The 21,326-nt window shown below is 43.1% G+C and overlaps 1 protein-coding gene across 9 annotated transcripts in view; it reads right to left on the bottom strand.

The window, feature by feature from the left end:
- The window catches only part of DIS3L2 (DIS3 like 3'-5' exoribonuclease 2), a 375,493-nt gene that overhangs the window by 89,881 nt on the left and 264,286 nt on the right, over window positions 1-21,326 (bottom strand). For all 9 annotated transcript variants that reach the window (XR_009541014.1, XM_060151851.1, XM_060151847.1 and 6 more), the window contains one exon: window positions 6,270-6,377. Coding sequence is in view for 8 of the 9 variants with exons in the window: in XM_060151851.1 (XP_060007834.1) it covers window positions 6,270-6,377 (108 nt within the window). In the remaining variant the exon portion in view is untranslated. The remainder of the gene's footprint in view (window positions 1-6,269; window positions 6,378-21,326) is intronic.

Consider the following 21,326-nt stretch of genomic DNA (forward strand, 5'->3'; position numbering starts at 1 on the left):
CTCCTCTGGCTCCTTCTAAGTCCAAGACCTTGTATCACGAGAAGCCACCACTACATACAAAGCCAGCCTCAGGCTTTGGCTGCCCTCCTCCTTGTTTATTGGGTTCTTGATGCAGGGCCACCTCCCTCCTTACTGCCTTCTCTGGCCCCCTGAACAAGCACCACCCCTTGGACATGAGTCTGGAATCCGAACTCTCATTTCATGCATCTTGACTGTGAGTAAGAGATACTTATGTGTCACTACACCCAGGACTAACCACCCAGGTCCACCCACCGTGTGGCCTCCTGTTCTGGGTAGGACGTCTGAATGACCACAGTACAAGGAGTGTGGTTAGCGGGTCTTGCTCCACGACTGTCTGAAGTCTAAATGCTCACACTGCCTGTTTGGCTTGCTTTGATAGAGGCCCAGCATCCCCTCCTGGACCCTGTGCCTTCTCCACACCTGCTCTCCAGCCCCCTGGTGCCAGAAGGCTTGGTCGCTAGACACTGCCTCCAGAAGAAGCCCTCCAGAGACCAGCTGAGTTTTCGGAGTCTGCCTCTTCCGAGTGCTTCTTTTATGACCCTCGTATTTTGGAAGCTCATTAGATCAGGCAGCTTTTTATTCCTTGGGTCTGGCCCTGGCAGGCTTAATTCAGATTCAGGGTTCTTTTCTGTTGACTCAAGTTAGTTTTCTTCTATGGGTTTTTATTTTCTATTTAGTTAAACTTTTGCAAAAATAAGCATTTATAAAAACATGAAAGTAATACATGTTTTCAAAAAACACTAGAAAATACAAAAAAGTAGAAAAAATTACTCGTAGTCTTACTACCCAAACACAACCACTACGGGCATTCTATTTTATTTCCTTCTGGTCTTTTTCCATTCATTTTTTCCCCCATGCATGTTGCCACCCCCACCAAGACATGACTGCGGGCACACTGTCCTCACCATTCCTTCTTTCTATTTCAGGTACTGTTTGCTTCTTGACTCTTAAAAAGGAACTTACTATCAGATATTTAGGAGTCACAAAAACCAAATGTAATGTTGGTAACCTGTTTTGATTCCACTTTGGACAAATCGATTGGAGACAATCTCGGAAATGTAATTATGGACTGGGGTTTAGGTGACACCAGGGCATTACTATTGTTAGGTGTCTGATGGCATTGTGGTTATGTAAGAAAACGTCCAAAATTTTTAGAGCCACATATCAAAATATGTAAGAGTGAAATGACATGATGTCTGTGGTTTGCTTTAAAATACTTTAGCAAAGAATAAATGTTGACAGTAGTTAAATCTAGGAGATAGAGATGGTGGATTTATTGTGTTATTTTCTTTACTTTCATTTATGTTTGAAATTTTTCAAAATAAAAATTTAAAAATTGAAGTATCGATAGTTCAAACAGTGAAGTAGTTTTAAAGGCTCATTATGAAGAATAGCAGCCCTCTGTCCCTCTCCCTCCTCTGCCCCTCCCCAAGGGTAGCCACTTTCACCTCTCAGCAGATTATTTTGTTATTTACTTTCTTTTTAAAAATTTTTTATTTATTTAATTTATGTTTTATTTTTGGCTGCGTTGGGTCTTCATTGCGGTGCATGGGCTTTCTCTAGTTGTGGCGAGTGGGGGCTACTCCTCGCTGCGGTGCGCAGGCTTCTCACCGCGGTGGCTTCTCTTGCTGTGAAGCATGGGCTCTAGGCTCGCGGCCTTCGGCAGCTGTGGCACGCGGGCTCAGTAGCTGTGCCTCGTGGGCTCTAGAGCGCAGGCTCAGTAGTTGTGGCGCACAGGCTTAGCTGCTCCGTGGTATGTGGGGTCTTCCCGGACCAGAGCTTGAACCCGTGTCCCCTGCATTGGCAGGTGGATTCTTAACCACTGCACCGCCAGGGAAGCCCTGTTATTTACTTTTCATACTTGTATATAATCTGCTTGATTACTGCTTGATTTTTCAGTTTTAGGCATTATTCACAAACTTTTCACTATAGAAGAAGAGAATTTACTTTTCTTTCCACATACACTCCCTTCCCCCAACCAAACCCAGATAACCATTCCAGGCCCTCAATCCTCCCAATAAAGTTACATCGTAACTATGAGATTTAACTATTACAACTATGTAAATACTAAGCATTACTTTTCTTTCCTCATAACTTTTTATTTTCACCGAAACTAACAACTGTCTTAATTTGGTTGGTTTTTTGGTATACTCTGTACATTAATCCACCTCAAGTTTTCCATCAATTGTCTGAAGCAGTGGTTCTCGAATTATGGTCTGTGGACTCGTGGGGATCCATTCAGGGATCCGTGAGGTCAAACCTATTTTCGTAATAATACTAGTAGGCATCATTTGCCCTTTTCCATGTGTTGACATTTATACGGATGGTACAGAAGCACTGGTGGGGAAAACTGTTAATGCCTTGGCATGAATCAGGCAATGGCAACAAGTGGTGGCAGTGGTCAGGGTCTCGTCACCAGCTCATACTCGCAGGAAAGAGAAAACCTAGTTCACTTAAGAATGTTCTTGGGCTTCCCTGGTGGCGCAGTGGTTGAGAGTCCGCCTGCCAATGCAGGGGACACGGGTTCATGCCCTGGTCTGGGAAGATCCCACATGCCGCGGGGCGGCTGGGCCCGTGAGCCATGGCCGCTGAGCCTGCGCGTCCGGAGCCTGTGCTCCGCAACGGGAGAGGCCACAACAGTGAGAGGCCCGCGTACCGCAAAAAAAAAAAAAAAAAAAAAAGAACGTTCTTGATGAAGCGGTAAAAGTTAGTACTTTTATTATGGCTCAACCCTTGAGTACTTGTCTTTTTCACTTACGCAGCACGTCAAAGTACAGTGGTTGTCTTGAGGAAAAGCACTTAACTTTGAGTTGTGAGCTGAACTGACCGCCGTTTTTACGGAACATCACTATTACTTGGAGGAACAAGTGACACACGACGGTTATCTGGCACTTCAAGAAAAACAACTAACATTATTTATTGCCAATGATAAAATTCAAGCTTTTACAAAAATCAGAATTTTGAAAACCTTGTATCTGACACATGATACACGTTTTCTAATATTTAAAGACTTGTCTAGGGTCTGTAGTGATATTAATAAATATGATTTTTTAATATCATATAATGAAATGTGTCCACATTAAGAAAATCAGACTAATAAGCCAATATTTTCTGAATGACTTAAATTTCTAAATACATGATAAAAAACCATGCATGGGTAAAAGGTCCATTCAAAGTGTGAAACAGACCAATAGATTTTAATGTAATCCAGTAAAAAGTTCAGTTGATATTGTATTAGGCTGCTAGGGCTGCCATAACAAAATACCGCAGATTGGGTGGCTTAAACAATTTATTTCTCACAGTTCTGGAGGCCGAGAAGTCCAAGATCAAGATGCCAGCCAACTCAGTATCTGGTGAGCGCTCTCTCCCTGGCTTGCAGAGATGGTCACCTCCTGACCTGCTCCAGTCTGAACCCCCGTCTTCTGCATCTGCGTAGAGCTGATACCCTGGGAACTTTCTTCACCATCGTCTAGGTCAGGTGTCAACAAATTATGGTCTGTGGGCCAAATCCAGCCTGCCACTTGTTTTTAAGTAAAGTTTTAGTGGGACGCAGCATTCTCATTATTTATGTATTGTCTTCTTTCGTGCTACAATGGCGGAGTTGAGTAGCTGTAATAGACCAAATGGCGTATAAAGCCAAAAATATTTACTAACTGGTCCTTTACAGGAAAAGTTTGGTGACTTGCAATCTAGGTGATTCTTTCACTTCTTTACTGTACTAGTTGATTTGTTTCCTGAATCCCACGTCTTCCTCCTTCCTGATTTACCCTTTTTGGTGAAGTACATCTTCTGGTAGCTTCCTGAAAAAGGGTATATGAGATGTACCTTTTTTTTGAGAACTTGCATGTCTGAAAACGTCCTTTCCTGTTCTCACATTTTATTGATGGCTTAGCTGGGTACAGCATTTTAGCATGGAAGTCACAGTCTTTCAGAAATTAGAGAGCTTTGCTTCACTGTCATCTAGTCTCTAGGGTTATAACAGAAAAGTCTTAAGTTATTTTGAATTTGGATCTCCTGTATGTGACTCTTTTTTTCCTTCTTAGAAGCCTATAGGATCTTTTCTTTGTCCTCGGTGTTCTGAAATTTTATGACAATGTGGCTTGGAGATGGTGCGTCTCCATCACTGTGCTGGGCAGCGGGCTCTTTCTGTCTGGAAAGTCACATCCTGCAGTAATGGGGCATTTCTCTGAATGATTCTGTTCATCATTTCTTCTCCCTCTTTTTCTCTGTTCCCTATTTCTGGAATGTTCATTGAACAGATGGATGTCTTGGACTGGTCCTCTACTTTTCTTGTCTTTTCTATCATATTCTGGGACAATTCTTCAACTTTATCTTCCAATCTGAACCTTGAGTCTTCTTTATTTCTTCTATCATGTTTTTAATTTCATGCTGTTAATTTAATTTAATTAAAAAAGAGCTCCTTTTCCCCCCTTCCGAATGTTTCTTTTTGAAAGTGCCTAGATCTTGTAATACACATACTTTCTTTAAGAAAGAAATTCTCTGAGGATACAAAAAAATAGTTTCTTCTCCTTGTTTTGTTCTAGTTGCTTTCCTGTTTGGTTTTGCTATTTCACGTTCGAGGCTTTCCTCTTGGTTATCTCTTTATATAGGAGAGTGAAATGTTAAAAGACTGATTTTTAGTGAAATCCTAAAAATCTCTGCTTGAGTGGGTGGAGCTCATCATTGTCTGCAAGCTTTATTGTAGGGAAATACAGCTGAGCTGTTGGTTGGGAAATCCTTGAGGTTATTAGCTTTAAATCTTCTTTACCGCTCAGATTCCTCAGAGAAAGATTTTCCTGTCTTTGGACTCAAGGGTATAGGCTTGGCTACTAGAATTCTGAGGCTGGCTGGGAAAAGAAAGCTGGAACTCTTAATGTTCGGCCAGTATCCCACGTGCCAGCAGCATTCACTCAACCTCCCCAAAGGGGCCACTGCCACAACTGTGCTTGGCGTCCCCTAGCTCAGACAGCCTTTCCTTTACCCTGTCCCAAGGATAAATTGCTGGTCTTCTACTACGTTATGGAAGGGGCAACCTTTTTAAATAAATTTTCAACCAATACAGTTAGTCTCTCCTTCCCCCACCTCTTCCCCCACTTTACAGAGTTACCTGCTGCTGTCCATTTCTGAACTTCTTTAGGATTCTGCTGTGTAAACTGGGTTGTTTCTTGGCTTTCTCGGGCGTTGGCTCAGGACTCAGCTTTCTCAGGACTGCTAAGTCAGTTACCACTCATCCATCTGCTTCTCAGCTTCCAAATTTTTGTTGCTGTTGTCTCCTCTCCCATTCCCTTTGTCCTTGTGGGTTTATGTTTTTTTAAAAAAAATCTCTTCACTGTTGTTTTAGTGAGGTTTTGGGAGGGAATGAAAGTAAATGTGGGTATTTGATCCTCCACCTTTATTTGGAACCTCTTTATAATTAAATATCTTTTTTTTAACTTCCATTTAATGTTACAGCACAAACTTTCCCCATGTTCTTACACAGTCTTTGTAACAACTTTAGTAATTGTACAACATTCCACTGAGTCGCTACCATAGCTCACCCAATCATTACCCTATTTTCAGAAGTGCAGAGTTGTTCCTGTTTTGCGGGGGGGACTAGCGTTTTCTGGAGTCACCTTCCATTTATCTGTCTCATTTATTCCCTGTATTTAGGGAATGGCCGCTGACATTATTCTCCTCTCTCTTATCAGTCCATGGTTTCATCACCTTGTGCCTTGATTACAGCACTGCCTTGTGCAAATTTCATTCATCTTCAACCAGCACAATGACGCAGCACTAATCTTTCTAAAATGTCCCCTTTTCATGACACTTCAGAGGAAACCTAACACCTACAATTCATTTGCAACTGGCATTTGTGGGTCCCCATGGTTTGAGTCTACCTCACCTATTCAAACTCACCACCCTTTCCCCAGATGTCCTCCTTCACACAATGGCCTGCTCTCCTAACCACAGCCCAGGCCCATCCACACGGCCAATGCCAGCCACACGCACCTTCATGTACACCCTCTCCTGCAAGAGGCCTCCCCCACGTGACTCTGCGTACACTCTTTCTTCCTTCACATGATACACTGAAAACTGCTGAGGCTCAGCCTTCTACATGGACTGAGAGCTCTTCCCCTATGTTCTCCTCTCTGGCACTGCCCCTACACTGCCCTCATCCTACCACCATGGGGCTCCAGCCCAGCACCAGAAGCACGGTGTTGCTGAAGAGGGACTCACTGAATGGAATGGACACGCATGTAAGTTGTTACCTTGCCCTTCGGAGTTAGCGTCCAGATCACGGAGAAGGTGAGCTTGTCGGTCATGGGGTTGAGGCTGCACAGCTCCTCACACAGCAGCCTGGGAAGCATGGGGACAACCTGCAAGCAGAGAACAGGCCATGAACAGCTTTTTCCAATCTGCAGGAGCTAACCACAGGCTCAGAAGCAGCCCGGGGGGCAGAGTTTTGGTGAACCGCTGGAGCTTCCAGAGTGAGCTGAACATGGAGGAAACTCTTTTCCCTGAAGATACAGCAGAAAGACCACACCATCTGATAACCTTCCGTAAGCCTTTAGGGTCAAATGGGATGTGAATGCGAAAGGTGAGAAGAACTGGTAATGGAGGGAAAAATACATGGGAGCAAATGAAAAATAACTAAACACTAAAACAAAAAAAATATTATAAAAACAACTATGCACTAAGACTAAAGCTCTAGACTCAAGAATGACTTGTACTTGTGGATATAACTATCCCAGATAACTGTACACTTAAGAACCCAATGTCTTACATTTAAGTCTTTAACTCATTTTGAGTTAATTTCTGTGCATGTTATAAGTAAGGGGTCCAGTTTCATCCTTTTGCACATGGCTATGCAGTTTTCTCAACACCATTTATTTATTTATTTATTTTGTGGTACGCGGGCCTCTCACTGCTGTGGCCTCTGCCGTTGCGGAGCACATGCAGGCTCAGCGGCCATGGCTGACGGGCCCAGCCGCTCCGCGGCATGTGGGATCTTCCCGGACCGGGGCACGAACCCGTGTCCCCTGCATTGGCAGGCGGACGGACTTTCAACCACTGCGCCACCAGGGAAGCCCCAACACCATTTATTGAAGAGACAATTCTTTCCCCATCTTGGCACCTTGTCAAAGATTAGTTGGTCATACATACATGGGTTTACTTCTGGGCTGTCTATTCTGTTCCATTAGTCTATGTGTCTGTTTTCATGCTAATACTATACTGTGTTGATTATTACAGCTTTGTAATCGAGTTTGAAATCAGAAGTGCTGATGCCTCCAGTTTTGTTCTTCTTTCTCAAGATTGCTTTGGTTATTGAGGGTCTTTTGTGAATTCTATATGAATTTTGGGAGAGTTTTTTCTATTTTTGTGAAAAATGCTATTGGAATTTTTATAGGGATTACACTGAATCTATAGATCACTTTGGGTCGTATGGGCAATTAAATGATATTAATTCTTCCAATCCAATAACACAGGGTATCTTCCTACTTATTTGTGTCCTCATCAATTTTCTCATCAATGTCTTAAAGTTTTCAATGTATAGGTATTTTACCTCCTTGGGTAAATTCCCAAGTATTTTATTGTTCTTAATGCTTTTGTGAGTGTGACTGCTTTCTTAATTTCTATATCACCTCTCATCTGTTAGGATGGCTATTATCAAAAAGATAAGAGCTAAACGTTAGTGAGGATGTGCAGAAAAGGGAACCCTTGTACATTATTGGGGGGAATGTAAATTGGTACAGCCATTATGGAAAACAGTACTGGTGTATATCCAAAAGAAATGGAATTGGTACTTTGAGGAGATATCTGCACTCCCATGTTCACTGCAGCACTATTCGCAAGAGCCAAGACATGGAAACAGCCTAAGTGTCTGTTGACAGTTGAATGGATAAAGAAAATGTGATACACACACACACACACACACACACACACACACACACACACACACTGAAATATTATTCAGCCATAAAAAGAAGGAAATCCTGCCATTTGTGACAACATGGATGAACCTGGAGGGCATTATGCTAAGTGACACAAGCCTGACAGAGAAACACAAGTGCTGTATGTATCACTTATGTGTGCAATCTTTTATTTAAAAAAAAGCTGATTTCATAGAAACAGAGAGTAGAACGGTAGTTGCCAGGGGCTGGGGAGAGGGAAAAATGGGAAGGTGGAGGTCAAATACTTTTACATACTTTAATTTATAAGATGAATAATGTCTGAGGATCTAAGGTACAGCATGAGACTGTAGTTAATAACAGGGTATTGTATAACTGAAATTTGCTGAGGTAAATCTCAAGCATTCTAACCACAGACACAATAAAGAGTTAACTATGTGAGGTGATGGACGTGTTAATTATCTTGATCATGGCAATCATTTCACAATGTACATGTATATCAAATCATCACATCATACACTCTAAAATTACACAATTATATTTGCCAATGATTCCTCAATAAAGCTGGGGAAAATAAAAGAACCCAAGGGCTGAGTGTAAACTTGTGACATGGTTTCATCAGACCGAAATTGCTGAATCAATGCTTCAGTAATTGAAAATACCACAACTGACCAAATCACATGTTGCAACGTTAACAGAATACTCCGATAAAACATCACTGATTTGGGGGGGAGGGGAATTGCCGAAGGTAGTGAAAAGTTACAAACTTCCAGTTATAAGATAAATAAATACTAGGGATGTAATGTGCAACGTGATACATATAATGAACACTGCGTTATCTATGAAAGCTGTTAAGAGAGTAAATCCTAAAAGTTCTCGTCACAGGAAGGAAATACGTTTTCTATTTCTTTAATGCTGTACCTGTATGAGATGACGGATGCTCACTAAACGTACTGTGATAATCATTTCATAATATGTGTAAGTCAAATCATTATGCTGTACACCTTGAACTTAGTTCGATATTTCAATTATATCAATATCTCAATAAAACTGGAAGAAAAAATAATCACTGAAAGATTCACAAATCCAGATTCCCTAGATGAACACTGTGGTCAACTAGTCACTCATTTTGCAGTTTTTTAAGCCCAAATTATTTCTTCCTTTTATTGATTTTCTATTCCATTATAAACTGATTCAATGGTATACTCTCTTAAATTAAAAAAAAAAAGGAAATCCTCTTCAACTTATTTTCAAATCATGACTTATAGCTATCCTGGAATGTTATTTGTTTACTCTAAAATTCCAAAGACAAAATGAGTAAATCTACCCGGATGTCCTGAAGCTACTTCAGGCTCCCTCCCTCCTACCTTTAAATCTATTCCTTCTTCCATATTTTTCTTCACTCCCACCTCCCGAACTAAAAACGGCAGCATTAACAGACATTTATCCAACGCACTTACTGTGGACCTCCTGGATCTGCAGTGTCAAGCAACACTTTCTAACACTCTGCTAAGTAATTTTGAAGTAACAGAGCAGCAACTATGCACTAGCTGAGGTAAAGTTAGCTAGTTAAGTTTATCAGCAAAAACAAAACAAACCCCAGTGATGTCCTACTCCGTGTGAGGTATCTGGACTTGTATTCTGTTTCAGCACAGTAAATAACCTTTGGTATTGAAAAGTAAATTCTAGAACTCACAGTCCACACCAGTAACAAACAGCTAATAATTATATGGCATTACTTGGCATTATTCTGACGGATGCTGTATCTTTTGTATGGGAAAACCTAATGACTACCTGAAGACTTCTGTTAACAGCTTTTATAAGGCAACTACTTTTGAAAAAATTTTCTTGCCATTGCTTTTGCGTCGTTTGTTCAGATGACACTATATTCTCTGTTAACTTATTTAATGAGTATTCAAATGGGATCTAAATATTTAACATTTTCTTGCATGTATCAAGTGTTTTACAAAGTAATACATATTTACCTGCATAAACATACTGTATGAAATGGAGAAATTTTTTTTTTTTTTTTTTTTTTTTTGCGGTTCGCGGGCCTCTCACTGTTGTGGCCTCTCCCGTTGTGGAGCACAGGCTCTGGACGCACAGGCTCAGCGGCCATGGCTCACGGGCCCAGCCACTCCGTGGTATGTGGGGTCTTCCCGGACCAGGGCTTGAACCCGTGTCCCCTGCATCGGCAGGCGGACTCTCAACCACTGCGCCACCAGGGAAGCTCGAGAAAATTTTAATACCATGATTGAACTGTAAAGATTTCACATTATTTCAGCCTTTGGACTAGGCTATGGACTGAACTCTGTCCCTCCCCCACCCCCCAAATTCCTACGTTGAAGCCCTAACCCTCAATGTGACTGTATTTGGAGGTGGGGTCTTTTGGTGGTAATTAAGGTTAAATGAGGTCATAAGGGTGTGGCCCTGATCTGATAAATAGAGAGATAACTCCCCCCTCCCTGCCCTGCACACACACACAAAAGGTCACGTGAGGACACAGCCCTCTACATGCCAGGAAGAGAGTCCTCACTAGGAACTGAATTGGCCGGCACCTTCATCTGGGACTTCTAGCCTCCAGAACTGTGGAAAAAAACAATGTCTGTTATTTAAACTGCCCAGTCTACGGTATACTGTATGACAGCCCAAGCTGAATAAGACAGAATAAACTGAGTTTGTGGGGTGTGCATTGTTGGATTCTTCTCTGGGCTGCATTGTCAGATAATTACACCAACTGCATTTCGGTAGCAGGTTGCTCTTGCCTTGCATGCCTGTAGTCCAGGGCTTAGTACCTTTTTTTACAGATAGTATTTTTTCTAAGGGTTCAAGGCAGTATCTTATTTTCAATCATAAAGCTGAACATCTGAGAATGTAACATATTTCCTGACTTCATGTTTTAGTGTTTGTGCAAAGAAAGTCATTGCAACTAAATGTGGTACCCTGGACTCAACCCTGGAACGGAAAGATAATTGGTGGAAAAACTGGTGAAATCCAAATAAAGTATGGATTGGTTAATAGCAATGTTCCAATGTCAACTTCTTAGTTCTGACAAACGTACCATGGTAATGCAAGATGCGAGCAAGGGGGAGAGCTGGGTGTGTGGTATATGGCACCTCTCTGTATTATCTTTGCAAGTTTTCTGTAAATTTAAATTTATTTTAAAATAAAAGAGCTTATTAAAAAGAAAGTCCCTGTTCTCATTACCTGATCTCATAACTGTTATACATTTAAATATGGAAGACCTTTATGTTAATGAAATACAACCTGATCTATTTTTACATATTGGAGTTTGGGGTTAAGATTTTATTTGCAAAAAAGGCCTTTACCACTAAAATGAAAAAAGAAAAGTCTAAAGACCATGAACCAAAAGGGTGAGACCCAGACTCATCAGCAGCACATCTCAGGAAGAACAGCAAAGGCTTTGAAGCCAGGCAGACTTGGGGGGTCTAATCCTGGGCTCACCATTTCCTGTGCAACTTGGGGAACCTAGGATAATTCTCTGAGTCTTGGTTCTCTTATTAGTAAAACAATATTGAAGATGCTCAATAAAAGTCAGCTCACTGGCCACGCCATGGTCTGCCAGGTCCTTTGGTCCCCTGGCTCAGACTTCCCTTCAGCCTTTGCCCTGGGGCCCCCTCCCATGCAGTAACCAGAGCCACCCAGGCCTGCTTGCTGCTCCAGTTCATGCACATGTTGTTCTCTCTTCCTGGAGCACCTTTCTGGATGTTTTGCCAGCTTTGTACATCGTTTAAGATTCAGCTCATCAGCATCTCTGAAACACTTACCCAGATTCCCCTGGCTGGAGCACTCCCTGCGTTTTGTATACTTCCTCCCCAGGGCCCCTGCTCTCTCAAAAAGGACTTGAGGCAGTCCTGAACAGTCACTCACTGCATCCTCCCTGCTCTCTCATGTAAGAGCTTCTACAGCTCCTACACTCACCCTAACTGCTTCTTTATGTGCCTCTCTTCTCCACTAGACCATGCTATCTTCAGGAATGAGGACTGTTTCTCTCTATCCACCACTTGACACACAGCAAGCACTTCTGGTTTACAAATGAATGGCTGACTTTCACCCAGAATACAAATCACCTATTTTTTCTATGTTTACTGTTTATTCCATCACATAAAACATTCTATGAAATATTGATACACGGTAGACTCCTATTTAAACATCTTTACATAAGAATTTCACAGGCAGCTAGTATTTTAAGTACAAGATAAACGGTTTTGGCTATTCTATCCTAAAACCATTGGTACACTCAGCTGCTGCCCAAGTTATAAACATTGCTTGATATCCTGTGTCTTACACAGAAGGAAACATTTTAATATTCACACTGCAATGGTCAGATGCCAAAGAACCCAAGTGCTCATGAAAAAGCTAAACGTTAAAACTTTTGGGGTAGTATAATTATGCCTAATTTTTAAAGGGCATTCCTTTTAATAATCTTTCACTAGATCTTGGGGTAGGATTCAGACGGAATTCCGAGAAAGCAGTCTTTACCTTTATATCCACATAGTTTTGTAAATAGACTGCTATTTCTCAAAAGAAAAGGAGTGAAGATGTTACAATTACATTTGTGGTTTGGCATGTCAGGGCCTCTCATGAATTGGGCCTGATTTCTGCCAGTGTCACTGGGACTGTGCCCCATGACACATGGCACTTGTGTCAAGTCCAGTCCACAGCACAGCAGGGATCCCTGTGGAAGGGGGACTGGAGGGACAAACAGCCACTCTCCATAAGCTGCTTCCTCAAATATGAGCTCTGTTATTTCAGGGAGACCCACCTAGGCAACAGCATAGTGGTCCCCGCACCCTCATCGGCTACGTGAGATCTGCCACGGTACCTGGAGAGACTCCGAGGCAGGGTCCTAAGTGCAGAACACAATGTATAACTGGGAAAGAGCAGCAGGGTCTCTCCGGCAGTTGAGAAACTGCTGGCCATCACCAGCGTCGTGCAAATGCTTACGCGCTCTCCAAGCCCCCGATAGCTCTCCCCAGTCATGGCTTTTCTGGCCCGCACTCAGCTTCACTACTCAGTGTGGACCACGTGGAGAGTTCCTTCCAAGTTCTCAAACTCCCTCACTTTCCAGCTCTGCATACTCCACAATCGCTCTTACAATCTGCCTTTCCTGCTTTTGCAAGTCATGGCTGAGCCGTGATGGAGAAAATCACCGGACCGTGTGGAGGAGGATGACTCCCCTCCCTGCTGCACCCTATCAGCTCCCCAGTCCTCTGGGTTCTGCATTCTAAATCTCTCAAATGAGTCTTTCCCTCTCCCTCTTCCACTGTTCAAGTGTGGACATCTTCGTCTCTTGCGATACATCCTAAGTCTCCTAAACCAGCAGCACAGTTCTAGAGTTGAAATTATTCTGGTTAAGATTTCCTTATTATTCTGCAGACTTTCGCATCTTCTTACTAAATTCCACCCGATGACAGTCTGCAATCCCATTTATATTAGGACACGTTGCCTTTATCTTCCCCAATATTTGATGAGCTGAATTCAGTAATTTGATTTTTGGCATGTCCTGTTAATGAGGAAAGGCCCAAACGTCTTCAATAAGGCCAAGGGGTCTCAAGAGGAAGTCGGCAGAGGGCCTGCAGACCCCATCTCCAAGGAGACAGCAGAGATGCCAGTGGGAAGCTAAGGTCTCCCAGGTGCCTAGCCCTGTTCTTTGTCACGTGATATGATTGGGAGGGGATGCAATCTGGGGGCAAATGTGAACGCTCCTTGTTCAGGATGTCCATTCTGGCCCCAGACTGAAGACGTCTATTACTCTAGTTCTCCTGGGGTCTCCAGCTGGACACCACCATATTGGTCTACTCTCCTAAGATTCTGTGAGCAAAGGCCCATGTCTGTTTTGGAGTGGTCACGCACAACCTCAAGGGGCCATGACTGAGGGAAAGGGCCCTGATACTGATAACAATATTCCTACCTCTGGCCTCATTATTCTTCAACCACACAGTTGCTAAGGTGATTTTCTATCTTAGTCAAAGAATGTGATGTCACTTCTCTACTTGACCTCAAGATGAAACCCAAGCTCCTTAGCCTGCCACCCCAGGCCTCTCTTTGCAACTTCATCTCTTGTCTCCCCCTGCAGCTCAGACCCCAGCAATTCCAAACTACATACTGTTCCTTGGAAGTTCCATGCTTTTTCTAGCCTCTGCCTGGAATGCCTTCTCCACCTACTTTTGTCTACCTAGAAATTTTCTACTCAAAATTTGAAACACTGCTCAAAAATCAATTGCTTTGTGAAGGCTTTCTGACTCTTGTAGAAGATCCTCTTCCACCACCAATCCAGGCAGGTACAACTTCTCTCTCCTCTGTGATGCGTCCTCACCTCGGAGCACTTCTGTAACTACAAGTAGGCCAGTGGGTAGTAATTGTTACATGCCCGCCTCCCCTGACTTCTCCAGGGCAAGATCAGCACCTGTCTCATCTTTATAGACCAGGCACCTGGCACACAGCCGGTACTCAATAAATGCTAACTGGATGAAGACTGGTGGCACTTTAGTAACAGAAAAGGAAAGGGGCTTAAAGGGTGCTAAGTCTTCTTATGCATGTCTCGGGGCCAGAATCAAAGTTGGGTGAGGACAGAGCTTAAAAGCTGTCATGGAAAAAAAGGACACTGATGATAGGACACTGCCTTTCTAAGCATTCTGGATTCAGGCTTAGGAGAACTGAGAGAAACTGATCATTTAGGTAAATTGCCCAAGGCAGCTGGGTGGGGGTACCAACAGGACTAAAATCTTATGTTAGCCTTAGAGAGCAGAAACATCTGCTAAAGCCACAGCGGGTGAGCTGGCCAAGTTCAGCAACAGGTTAGCCAGGACAGCCCTGTGACCAGCAGAAAGGGCCACAGAGGGGGAGAGATCAATTATCCAGGCGAAAAGGAACAGGAGGGAATAGCAACGACATGGGGGCTGTAACAGCTCAAGGCGGCCAGACGTCAACAACCCACTGGGGGTTCTCTAGTGCCAGGAGGGGCTGCAGGGACTCCTCCTGCCCCTTTCTGCCCAGGTCTTTGCTGGCTCCCAAACCTCCCTCACACCCTCAGTGCCCACTGGCTGTCAGAGCCCGAGACCTTGGGGAGTTTTGCTCCGGGTCTCTGAGGACTTTGAGGTTTTAACAATAAGGTACACTCAGCTAGCTCCCCACTCACATGCTGAAACAACTTAAAGGAAGGAGATAATCCATTTGCCAGCCAACATCTCTGTTTAAAGAGTTTTCTTTTTCATATCAACCCTTCCATGAATTCCAAATTTGATCAACTCTTTGCTACACAGTTTGACATTAACAAAACATCAACACTCTGACAACATGCTGGGGTCATAAAGGAACATCTTAAAACTCTTTGGACTCCACATTAAGATGGGCTTCCAATCCCAATCTTTGATCTCTATTATAAAGCAGTACCAATAAAATATCGTAGAGATTTATGGGCAAACTTTCATTTGAGCTGTTTCACACCTAAAATAACACGAGTGCTTGGGCCAATAGGCAGAAAATTTAGGTTTAGGTTTCAGCTGTTTACGTTTTCTCTTACTTTTAAAACTTATTCACTTATTTTTTAAAAATTACCTTAAATTTAACAATTACATTGTATTTTCCTCTCAGAGAAGATAGCTTGGAAATGTTAACTGGTTAGATGTCGTGTCCTTCTGAGGACAGGCCTAAATGCAGGCAGACAGCTGTCCCCTATCCTGACAACTATCTACCTTTTGTCAAAAAGAAAGAGTGTTTTTCCACAGGATTTAAATGGACAATATATAAATGTATCTTTTCTCCTGAGTACACCCTATTGTTAATAAGAGTAACCAAATACGTATTAGTTTGAGTAAAATCCCAACAAAAAGAATTTCATTTAAAAGACAGTATGATGATTGTAAAGCAATTATACGCCAATAAAGATGTTAAAAAATACATAAATAAAAGACAGTATGATGGTATTTGGACAGTAAGATGGTATTTCGACCCAAGATCTGTTTCACTGTATACTGTACTAATCTATGGGATAATTTCCCAAGTCAAGCTTAGATTGTAATTCTGACATCAGACACTTATAGGCCAGTGACATTGAATGAAAAGAAACTGGTGCCACACTCCCTGTAGATGGGAACTCAACCGGCATCCCCACCCCCATCCCCCGACACACACACTCCCGCCCTCATCTGATGAAGCTGGGAGAAATGATTCCGCCAAACAAGAGAGAACCCGGAGGAGGGGAAAGCAGCTCATCCAGCTTTCAAGAAGACTTTTACAGGCAAAGTAAAGTGCAAACAGCAGAAAAGTTCCTGGACACTGTCCTTTAAGAAACACAAATGAGTAGTAAGAAAGGTCAGAGTAGTGGTTCAAAGGAATCAGAATGCACAGCTGCTGCTGCCCAAGGCTGTGGGCTGGCGCCATTCACTCGTGCCAAGCTGGGGGCAGTGCCGGGCAGCAGGAGCCTGGAGCCGCTCGGGAGCATAGGGGCCCTTCCTCCACTCAGCTCCCCATTTCCAGAGCTTAAGAGTCCCAACTCTGCATTCCCAAAGAGAAATTCTAGAACTATGACAATCACGAAACCAAAGGAAGGAGAAGAGCAAAGGAAACAGGCTTACTTATTTAACCCAATTTTATTTTTCTCATTTTCTGAATTTGAAACGTAATTCCTGGCTATAAAAGGAGAGTGCGGAGCTAGATAAGAGAAAGCCACCTGCTCTGAAGAGAAACCTCGAATTGTGCCGAAACTTTCTTAAATATTTGAATCTGTATGGGGAGAACACTTCACATTTATTCACTTTATGTGGTCTGATTGCTACTTCTATTGCTCTTCCCATTATAACGTTACAGTTTTTGTAGATAAAAGGGATTTTAAAGTCTTATCCCCCTTCCCTAAGAGGCCCTGGGCCAAAGGCTGGATTTAGCCAACTGCATTTTGGGGCAGGAGGTGTGGATGGGATGTCTCCAACCTGAGGTTATGTGAAGCATAGTCAATGTACAAATATCAGAGCTGTGCTCTCTGGAGGGCCAAGCTATGAGTGAGGTACCTATGAGTACTATGAGGGCCAAGCTATGAGTGAGGATTTTGATGTGGCTCCTTTGCCTGATGAGGCTGGTTATATATACTGAAAGGAGCCAGAGTGGAGGAAAAGTCACTCCCCAAAAAGCTTCAAAATAAAAACATATTTTTATTTAAGTATTATACATACACACACACACACACACACACACACACACACACACACACACACACACACACACACACACACACACACACACATCATAAAGGAAAAGCTTGATGCATTCTCACAAACTGAACACTGGTGTCATCAGTGCCCAGATCAAGAATCATTAGAAGTTCCCCTACCAGATGGGCCCTTCCCGCCCCCCCCCCCCATCCTGACTTCTAGCTTTGCTTGTTTTGGAACTTTATATAAATGGACTCATACAGTGTTTACTCTTGTGTCTGGTTTCCTTCACCATTATGTTTGTGTGTGGAGCTGTCATTTCTTCATTCTCGTTGTATTGCATCCCACTGAGTGAACATACCACAAATTATTTGTTCATCCTATAGCTGACGGTATTGAATAGCTTCTAGTTTTTTGGCTACTTTGCATAGTGTTGCAATGAACATTCTTACACATTCCTTTTGTAACACATGCATGCATTTCTGTTAGGTATATACCCAGAAGCAGAAATGCTGGGCCACAAAGTGTGTACATACATTCAACTTTAAAAGACACTGCCTGTCTTACTATGTTCAGACTGCTATAATAAAACTATCATAGACTGGGTGGTTTAAACAACACACACTTATTTCTCAGTGTTCTGGGGTTTGGAAACCCAAGATCAAGGTGATGGCAGATTCAGTGTCTAGAGAGGGCCCGTTTCCTGGTTCACAGATGGTGCCTTCCTGCAGTATCCTCACATGGTGATGAGAGTGCTCTCTGGGGTCTCTTTTATATGGGCACTAATCCCATTCATGAGGGCTCCACCCTTGACCTAATCACCTCCCAAAGGCCCTGCCTCCTAAGATCATCACATTAGGGGTTAGGATTTCAAGATATGAATTTGAGGGGGACACAAACATTCAGCCCATAACACTATCAAACAGTTTTCCAAAGTGGTTGTACCAATTTGCCTTCCCCGCAGCAGTGAGAGTTCCCACTATTCCACATCCTCGTGGATACTTGGTGTTATCTGTCTTTATTTAAAAAAAATATTTGTTTGCTTGTTTGGCTGTGCTGGGTCTTAGTTGCGGCACGCGGGAACTTTGTTGCCGCATGTGGGATCTCTTTTTTTTTTAGTTGCGGCATGTGGGATCTTTAGCTGCAGCATGCAGGATCTTTTAGTTGCAGCATGCAGGATCTTTTTGTTTTGTTTTGTTTTTAGTCATGGCATGTGGGATCTACTTCCCTGACCAGGGATTGAACCCAGGCCCCCTGCATTAGGAGCATGGAGTCTTAACCACTGGACCACCAGGGAAGTCCCTAAATGTCTTTATTTTAGCTATCCTGTGGGTTGTGCAGACTTCTGAGGTGGGAGCTGGGTTCTCTTTCTCACACCTTTCCTAGTAGAGTAAATGCCAATTAGCTGTGACATTCCCAGGTATCGCAAGCTAGAAGATACTTGGGCTCCCTGCCTCAGGCTGTCCATCAAGTGTTGGTAAGGTGGATACAATGTGGAGGAGCAGACATAGTTGGCAGGAAGCCACTGAGGGGGGTGAAGTTGGCAGGCCAGGGATTCAGTGACCGTTGGCACTTCCAAAGACCCAGAGTATTGGTACTAACAGACGGTTTGTGTGTACTGAAGAGGAGAGTCAAACAGCATCTTCCATATGAATGTCTTATGAGACCCAGGCTTGACTGACATAGTCCTTATTCTCATTCTTGGCCTATCAGAAATGCAAGATCCTCCTAAGTAACTCATGGTTCCTTAGGTACTCGCTGGCTACGCCATGCTACGGAAGCTCAGAAGTTGAGGCTACAGTTACTATGAATGAGGATATTAAACAAATGAGTGGAGACAACTGTGGACAAGGAATGCCATCAGTAGAAAGGGGTGTAACAGTAACAATAATTCTTCTAGTCCCAGGTTAACAGGTCTTGTCTGGTTGTGAGTGAAGGTTAGGTGGATATGAACTTGAAAAATGTTGAACAGGCCCTGCAAAAATATAAACACAAACTAAAGGCCAGCACTGTCCATATGGGTAACAATGGAATGGTGATGGCTCCAGCTTCATGGCCATGGGAGGGGAGGTTAGGGAGGAAGCCTCATGTGCTGATGTTCAGTGATATGTGTGGGTAACACGTTTGTGCTGCATTCCCTTAAGCCATGTATATCCGCCCACAGCTTGGGCACAGGTGCCGTAGACATTGTGAGGGATGGGGGTCAAACAGAAGTTCTTAACGCAGCATTTAGGTTTGAACAGGTCACAGAGGCCAGATAGGGGCATAGTTGCTCTGAAACAAGCTAAGTCATTGGGGCAGAACATCCCCTGCTCAGATGAGGATAAAGCTTTCCATTCTTATTGAGAGATGACTGAAAGTTCTGGACCTTTTAGGTATCACTGTGCACAGAGGTCACCTATCACTGGTAGCACCCTGTTAATTATAACTGGGTTTGGATGATCATGCAGCTTCTGACCCAGAATTTCACAGCTTCATAATCAACTCCATCTCCCTCTCCTCCTGTATTCTCATTTCTGGAATGGCCAAAAATACCTACACAGTGGTTCTGAGCACCCAGTGTAAATGGCAGGCAAAGCTGAACCCCTGAAGAAAGCAGATGTCCAATTCTCGGGGAGCAGGTGAAGCTCTAGGGTTTTGATTACATGTTCTAGGCTGCAGTGATCCAGAAAGTACTGTTATGGGGCAGGGGAGAGGAGGTGCTAGGTTTCCCTGGGGAGGGCCTCCACTGGATTGAACAGATGATAGCTCTGGCTCCCATTTGGGACAATGCACATCAGAGCCAGCACTCTCTGGAGAGGGAGTAGAGGCTTCCAGACAGGACAACCTCCACCATGGGGTTGAGGACATCACTGTCAACCAATGGCTGACCAAGATGGTGGAGCCAAACTTGGGCCAGAGGCCACAGGATCCCCAGCCCCTAAAGGACATGGTTGCAGTCAAGGCCTAGAAGAGTCCCATTCTCCCCCTGCCTTTAAAAAAAAAAAAAAAAAAAAAGACTTTATTTTTTTAGAGCTGTTTTAGGTTTACAGCAAAATTGAGCAGAAGTTACAGAGATTTCCCATATCCCCCCCGCCCCCCACCCCATGCACAGTCCCATTATCAACATTCCTACCAGAGTGGTCCATTTGTTATAACTAATGAATCTGCACTGACATATCATTATCACCCGAAGTCCATAGTTTACATTAGGGGTCATTCTTGGTGTTTCACATTCTATGAATTTGGACAAATGTATAATGAGAAGTACCTACCATTATAGTACCATAGAGAGTAGTTTCACTTCCTAAAAATCCTCTGTGCTCTACTTACTCATCCCTCCCTCTCTGCTAGTCCCTGGCGGTTGCTGATCTTTTCACTGCCTTCATAATTTTCACTTTTCTAGAAAGTCATATAGTTGGGATCTTACAGTATGTAGCCTTTGAAGATTGGCTTCTTTCACTTAATAATTTATATTTAAGGTTCCTATGGAGGAACCATGTCTTTTCATGGCTTGATAGTTGGTTTCTTTTTAGTGCCAAATAATATTCCATTGTTTGGATGTACCACAGTTTATCCATTCACCTACTGATGGACATTTTGGAGGTTGCTTCCAAATTTTAGAAAATAAGAATAAAGCTGGGCTTCCCTGGTGGCGCAGTAGTTGAGAGTCCGCCTGCCGATGCAGGGGACATGAGTTCGTGCCCCAGTCCGGGAAGATCCCACATGCCGCGGAGCGGCTGGGCCCATGAGCCATGGCCGCTGAGCCTGCGCGTCCGGAGCCTGTGCTCCGCAACGGGAGAGGCCACAACAGTGAGAGGCCTGCGTACCGCAAAAAAAAAAAAAAAAAAAAAAAAAAAAAAAGAATAAAGCTGTTATAAACACCCATGTGCAGATTTTTGCATGGACATACATTTTGAACTCCTTTGGGGTGAAAACAAAGAGTGCAATTACTAGATCATATGGTAAAAATATGTTTAGTTTTATAAGAAACTGCCAAACTCTCTTCCAAACTGGCTGCACCATTTTGCATTGTCATAAGCAATGAATGCGTTCCAGTTGCTCCACAGCTTTACCAGCATTTGGTGCTGTCAGTGTTCTGGACTTTGGCCAGTCTAATAGGAGTGTAGTAGCATCATTACTATTTTAGTTTACATTCCTCTAATGACATATGACGTGGAGCATCTTTGCATACGTTTATTTGCCATCTGTATACCTTCTTTGGTGAAATATCTATTAAGGTCTTTTGCCTGTTCTCAAATGGGTT

Source organism: Lagenorhynchus albirostris, chromosome 6 (genome assembly GCF_949774975.1).
Source record: "Lagenorhynchus albirostris chromosome 6, mLagAlb1.1, whole genome shotgun sequence".
NCBI lineage: Eukaryota > Metazoa > Chordata > Mammalia > Artiodactyla > Delphinidae > Lagenorhynchus > Lagenorhynchus albirostris.